At 46.7% G+C, this 7,034-nt stretch overlaps 1 protein-coding gene across 1 annotated transcript in view; it reads left to right on the forward strand.

The window, feature by feature from the left end:
- PCMTD2 (protein-L-isoaspartate (D-aspartate) O-methyltransferase domain containing 2) overlaps positions 1 to 6,762 on the forward strand; it is a gene marked incomplete at its 5' end in the record, with an annotated part of 17,178 nt that extends 10,416 nt beyond the window's left edge. Inside the window, 2 exons of the mRNA XM_015407877.1 lie at positions 1,870 to 1,993; positions 4,375 to 6,762. Coding sequence (XP_015263363.1) covers positions 1,870 to 1,993; positions 4,375 to 4,754 — 504 coding nt within the window. The remainder of the gene's footprint in view (positions 1 to 1,869; positions 1,994 to 4,374) is intronic.
- Between the last annotated feature and the right edge of the window lie 272 nt (positions 6,763 to 7,034).

Consider the following 7,034-nt stretch of genomic DNA (forward strand, 5'->3'; position numbering starts at 1 on the left):
GACGTCCGTAAGAACTCTAGTACCAACATGGGATGTCACATTTTGTCTTCAGGTACGCAGTAAGGACCTGCCAGCACCCTCCTCCAAGTAGGCCACTGCTCGCTAATCTCCGATGGGTGTGAAGCAAAGAGACCACGTCGAAGATAAACAGGTTGCTTACCTGTAACTGGTGATCTTCGAGTGGTCATCTGTGCATTCACACCACCCGCCCTCCTTCCCCGCTGCTGTCAGCGTCTACATTTTCAATAGGGGTTGATTTGCGGCGGTTTGAAGGAACTGGCAGGATGTCTGCGCCCTCCCCTCTGGGCATGCGCGGTGGGGTTACTGCGCATGCCTGAGGTCTGGGCGCGAAAATCCGTTAAAGAGCTTGCTACAATGCCGATCGATCCAATGCGTGCGCACTAGATCCCATGGGTGTGAATGCACAGATGACCACTCGAAGATCACCAGTTACAGGTAAGCAACCTGTTTTTCTTATGTCTCACCATTCATCTTCTTGAAGCCCCCCAGACTGTGAAACTGTAAGCATTTTTCATTAATACACTGGCTTAGAACAACCTTTGCCGGACTGTCATCACTCACTTCAAGAGACCTTCATTTGCGGCCTTGGTCAAGTCACGCCTTTAGACGAACTGATCGAAACAGCGTGCAAAATGTCTTTGGTTATAGCCTACGAGTGGGCTACTCTGTTGCCAAAACTGCAGACTGAAGCACCGCTCAGCAGTTTCCGTCTTATTGCGCTGGCGATCTTCACTGTGTAACTTTTTCTACATCAGGCATAATTTCTGTGCTGTTTTCCCACATTATGGTTCCACCCTGCTGGTCATTTAACACTCTTGAGCAGTTAACGTTGGGCTTCAGGTGATCATACGGAACTTGGCCGTGGGGTTCCCCCTCTGTTCCCCGGAGTGGTTGTGGCTCCCATTTAGGGCAAGAACAAACCTTGCCTGCTGATATTTCTATTTGCTTACGTTTTTGACTTGGAGGGGTGCTGAAAAAAAGAGGTTTCTTTACGACACTGGTTGGAAATGCCTTTGGCAGCCTTGTCTGGAAAACTACAAGAGAGCCAGTTTGGTGTAGTGGTTAAGTGTGCAGACTCTAATCTGGGAGAACCGGGTTTGATTCCCCACTCCTCCACTTGCACCTGGCTGGATGACCTTGGGCAAGCCGTAGCTCTGGCACAGCTGTTCTTGAAAAAGAGCAGTTTCTGTCAAGAGCTCTCTCAGCCCCACCTACCTCACCGGGTGTCTGTTGTGGGGAGGGGAAGGGAAAGGAGTTTGTAAGCTGCTCTGAGACACCTTTGGGTAGTGAAGGGTGGGGGTATAAATCCAATCTCTTCTTCTTCTTCTATAGTTTGGTGTAGTGGTTAAGAGCCTGGACGCTAATCTGGGAGAATCGGATTTGATTGCCCACTCCTCCACATGCAGCTGCTGGTGTGACCTTGGGTCAGTCACAAGTTCTCTCAGAGCTGTTCTCTCAAGGGCAGTTCTCAAGAGAGCTCTCTCAGCCCCACCTACCTCATAGGGTGTCTGTTGTGGGGAGGAGGTGGGAAAGGGATTGTGAGCCGCTCTGAGACTCCTTTGGGTAGTGAAGGGCGGGGTATAAATCCAATCTCCTCCCTCTCCTCCTCCTCCTCCTCCTCTTCTTCTTGGAATAGGATAGGGACAATAAAATCGATAATGTCTGTCTTACCCTTGATTCTGCAAATCTGTTCACATCCATCCAGGATAGCAGAGCCTACTCCTGTAAATTAATCCCTAAAAGAGGCTAAGGTGGCTTCGTATGAAGGCCTCGGCCTCTCTGCCCTCAGGGCCGGTAGTCTGTTACCGCTTGTGTGGCTTCATTTTGAGTTTTCATGTTCCAACGCAGCTGACTAAGATCACTCGAACTGGCCCTGCCGCCTGGGAGACCAAGAAGATCCTGGCCGTTTCCTTTGCCCCGCTGATCCAGCCCAACCACGCCGATTCGGGGAAATCGAAACTGGTCCACCTGCGTAAGTCTGCCGCTCCTTTTGGTAATGTTTCTCCAACTGAGCGTTGCCACAGTTTTGGGACTCAAAACAGCAGAGAAACGCGGAAGGGAGTAAGCTATACAAAAGATCAAACAGCACATAAATAAGGAAAAATATATATTCAACGGTCAATGAGTATGATAATCTGAACCTGTATAAATAGTGTAGTTTATCCAAAGTACAATAGGACAGTCAGAAACTCAAAAATACATGGTCCAAATACACAAACAGTCCTATGAATCCACCTTCAGAAATAGTCAAATTCCTCAGACAGTGAAAAGTCCAGATAGAAGTGTTTAGAATTCCTCTTCGAAAAACTCATCTCGCCTAGAGATGTAAAATTTCCAGAAATTTTGAAGCACGGAAAAAAAACCGTCCCCCCGGTTTTTTTCGGGGGGAAACGGAAATTTTCGGGAAAATTGAAAAAATGCTACATTAGCACTTCTTTTTTCTTTTCCTATACTTTAGGAATATAAAATATGACTATGGACATTTTTACTTGGCATGAAATTATCACAACTAGCATATTAAAAATATAGTGTATCCAAACAATTATTACAAACAGAATACCCACCCACATGCAAAAACAAAACTGAAACCTTTTTCTTTTCTCGTGATAACAGCACCTCCTAAAGGAAGAAATGCATCTTGTTCTTGCATTGGAGAGTTCAGTTTGTAACCTAGGACTTGCTTGTCCTCAGTGCACAGAAATTAGATCAATCTGATACCATATATATATATTTCAGAAATGGTTTGGAAAATATTTGAACACCTTGTTTTAAAATATTTTATTCATCATGTTAAAATAAAACGTTACATAATCAATTTTTTCTTCTTTTTTCAGTTTTTCCAATGGGGGGGGGGACAAAAAAGGCTTGGGGGGGGGGGAAAGGGAAAAAACATTTTTTCCCAAATTTTTCCGTTTTTTTCCGGGCCTTCACATCTCTAGTCTCGCCACTTGTGTAGTCACTTAACGGCCCCGCCAGCTTCCAGTGGCCGTGTTGCCTCGTTTCCAGCTACAGTATTGTTGAATAATACACAGCATCTTTTACATTCTTTTAGTTGGTGTGATGATTTTATGCTGTTTGTAAGCCGCCCTGAGCCAGCCTCAGCTGGGAGGGCGGGGTAGAAATTTAATCAATCTATCAATCAATCAATGTACATTTAGAATGTAAAAGATGCTGTGTATTATTCAACAGTACCTGCAGTTTTGGGACTTGCCGTACGTGTAGTTCACAGACCCATTGTTCCCATCCAGCAGCCTACAGTCTCTACTTTCAAATCAGTTAGCACACTTTAATTGCACAGTGGATATTGTTCTTTTGATTTAATCAGATTTCCATTTCTTGCTTTCACTTTTTTAAAAAAAATCACAAGGTGGCTTACAGCAATAAATCATAAAAATAGCAAAATAAAAGAAACCTATCAGTGGCTACTAGCCATGGTGACTAAAAAGAATCTCCATGTTCAGAGGCAGTCAGCCTCTGAATATGAGGAGGCAACATTAGGAGAAGACCTTAGTCTTTATGCCCTGTTGTTGGCCCTCCAGAGGAAGTGATTGGCCGCTGTGCGAGACAGGATGCTGGACTAGATGGACCCTCACTGGTCTGATCCAGCAGGGCTCTTCTGATGTTCCTGTGAAGGCCTCGGCCTCTGTGCCCTGCTGTTGGCCCTCCAGAGGAATTGGTGGGTCAGTGTGTGACAGAAGCATGTTCCACCAGGCCGGGGCCAGGACAAATAAAGCCCTGGCCAAGGCTAAGCAGACATCCCTTGGGCCGGGGACAACCAGCAGATCTTGACCAGCAGAGCACAAGGCTCTCTGGGGCACATATGAGGAGAGGCAGTCCCTCAGGTGTGTCAGTCCCAGGCCACGCAGTGTTAGACAGGATGGAGGACCAGTCACACACTCTGTTTAGCCTACCTCACAGGGTTGTTGTGAGGATAAAACAGAGGAGAAGAGAATGACATAAGCTGCTTTGGGTCCCCATTGGAGAAAAAGATAGGATGTAAATAAAATAAGAATAAATAAATAAAATACACGGTGGAACCATACAGGGTATTATTTTTGGCAGCTGCCACCAAAGCAGCATTTTTTAAAAAATCTGCACAGCCAATCAGATCACCAGTGGCCAATCAAAAGCCATGCTGGGTAAAAGCCCCACCTATCCCCTCCCACTTTCTAAAAACACTTGGTGGGCGCCAGGAAAGGTGTTGCCCGGTGCCTGGGTGTTGGCCGGTGCCAGGGTGCCCCCCGATCTAAAGACCCGCAGGCTGTCGTTTCGAATCAAGACAACCATAACAATACTTGTGTCTGCCACGATCCCCCACCCCACCCTTCCATCTTCTTCGTCTGCCTTTTTCAGCACCGGTGATGGTCCGCAGCCTCCAAGACCTGGCACGGATTGCCATCCGCAGCACCATTAAGAAGCTGATCCACCAGGAGACGGCCGGCCGGAACGGAAATGGCCTCCGGAACCCGCCGCGGTTCAAGCGGAGGCGTGTCCGCCGGCGCCGCATGGAAACCATCGTCTTCTTGGACAAAGAGGTCTTTGCCAGCCGGATCTCCAATCCTTCCGACGACAACAACTGCGAGGAGCTGGAGGAGGAGAGCCGGGAGGAGGCAGAGAAGGTTGTCCCCGAACTGAAGCCCGACCCTCCCGTAAACTTGCTGAGAGAGAGGGTGCTTACCCTGCCTTTGCCCGACCCGCTGAAATATTACCTGCTTTATTACAGAGAGAAATAAAGTTGGCATGAAACGAGAGGGTAGGCAGGACAACGAAACACTCAGTAGGGCTTGACAGACGTACGCCCCTTGCTTGCATGGTGGTAAGCCGGCCGGGGAATGTGGCTGCCGTGTACTTTTAAAACCGTGATAGCGTTTTTTTCAGATCCCCTTCCCTTGGTTTGTGTGCTCCAGTCTTCGTCCTGCAGCTGAGCTTCCTTGGGTGGGGGCGGGGGCAGGCTAGCCGCAAAGTGCCCTGACATGAGGATTTTGTTCGGTGGCGGGGGGTCCAAATAAAAACCCAAACCCACAACACCCCAGTTTCTTTGCTGAGACATCTGTGGTTCTCTCAACTGTGTTTTTTTAGCCAATGGCAGTTGTCAGAACTGTTACTAAGTGGCACCCTCAAACAAGCGTGTGGCAATACAGCAGCATTTGACCCGGGAAGCCGGATTTCTTCCCCGTGCCCAAAGAAAAGCACAATATTAGTAACTTGTACCAGAGTCGGGAGGATTTGGCGTGTGCCGAATGCCTAATTAAAATCATAAAGGACATCAGCTTAGAGAAAATACGATAAGTAACAATCCCTTAAGGTGTCAAAGTTATTTGGTTTCGGTTTTTTTCAACCCTCTTTAGGAGAATTCCCATTTGATGCATGTCCGGGAAAGGCTATGTGAGGTTCAAGTGCAAGCGGCGACCGAGTCTTTGGCTTTGGTTCGGTCATCCGAAAATTTGTTTGATTCCTCTGTTTGGTAACCCCATTGTCTGAAAGCCTAGGCAGGGAAGCATAGCGGGGGAAAACCCACAGGGCCAGTTCTTCAAAAGGTAGCAGCCGTTTTTGCGGGTCTGTTGCGTGAGCACCATGGCAGCCATGTAGCACGGACAGTTGTGGATATATATTATCTAATCAGAGCGAAAGCCAGGTTATTTCTGGAAAGGCAGATTCCATATTCTCAGTGGGTGCCCAGAAATTGGAACCAAAAAGACCAAGTTTAAACAGTTAGATACACAATTTGGGCTCGTGCCCCATCTGAGGCCTCTGCCATGGTACAGAGCACGGGAAACCTCTTTTTGTGGAGAAATGAGCTATAATTACTAGTGAATTCAGCTTCATTTGATTCCTCCCCCGCTTTAAACATTTACAGAGATGCTTAAAAGTTTGATGAGCAAACAGAAATGTTGGATTGTTCTGTGGAACATCCATTCGAATCCTTCCTTGGATGCTGGTAAATAATTTTTTTTAGCCTAGGAATCTGTAATAGTGAGAGAAAGAGGAGGAGATATCTTTCTGAAGTTCAAGGGTTTTCCTCACCTTGGAAACACAGAGGGAAAACATCAAAGGTCCCAAAATACTGGTTTCTATGCATAAGAAGCGATGTCTCCATTGGAAATGCTCCACTGGGGTTTTTAAGTTTCCATTTCAATGGTGTCGTTCCTTCTGCTGGCCAATGAAGATAGTCTTCTGTTAGAACATGTCAAAGTCTCTCGTATCCATGTACGTAAATCCGTCTGTAAGGATACTGGGGCGTATGATGTGGCCTCACCAGGCAGAGCCACCCTGTACCATGGGGTACCGGAAGCATGGCGATCTCGTGTTTATTTTGTGGTTCACTTGGAGCGACACATAACAGCCCAGGGTATGGATGAAGGAAAGGGCTCGGTATAATACTTCCCGCGCTCCCCCTCCTCTTCGTCTTCTGAGCCTTGGCTGGGTCAGCCCAGAATAATCGTCTGTCACCCTTAAATCCCCATTTTTGTTCCTGCGAGTTCCAAATTAGTTTTCTCTTGTCAAGTCAAAAGCTGCAAGACACCGCTGTCTTTTCAAACTCGTAACGTACCATTTGGCCTCTCCTAGGAACAATGCTTGAAACTGCTAGAACCTTCTAACACTGTACGAAGCTCCTCAATACCGAGGTGGGCTTGATGGTTCATCTGGCCTAGTATTTTCTGCTTTATTTGGCAATAATTTTCTGAAGTCTAACCTGGTATTTGCTTCTCCAGTGGTATGAGCAGTTTAAAAAAAAAAGAAGAAGAAGAAGAAGAATTCCGCAGAATGATTTGTAAGTGAAGCTACCGACTTGTCATCCCCGAATTCAGTTTGGTTTGTCCCAGATAACTGGTTGAATTTTAGATATCCACGGAAATTGTCTTAGTCGAGGGAGTATTTAGCTTCTCTTTCCCCACTACATTATCTGGGACGTTTGGTGAAGGTGTTTCCTACATCCGTTTGTTCCCGCTTTCATTAAAAACCGGTTTCTCGTGATTCAACGTGATCTCCCCTTTTTGATTTGTTCCAATGAG

Source organism: Gekko japonicus, unplaced genomic scaffold (genome assembly GCF_001447785.1).
Source record: "Gekko japonicus isolate JY-2015 unplaced genomic scaffold, Gekko_japonicus_V1.1 scaffold4218, whole genome shotgun sequence".
NCBI classification, from domain to species: Eukaryota; Metazoa; Chordata; class Lepidosauria; order Squamata; family Gekkonidae; genus Gekko; species Gekko japonicus.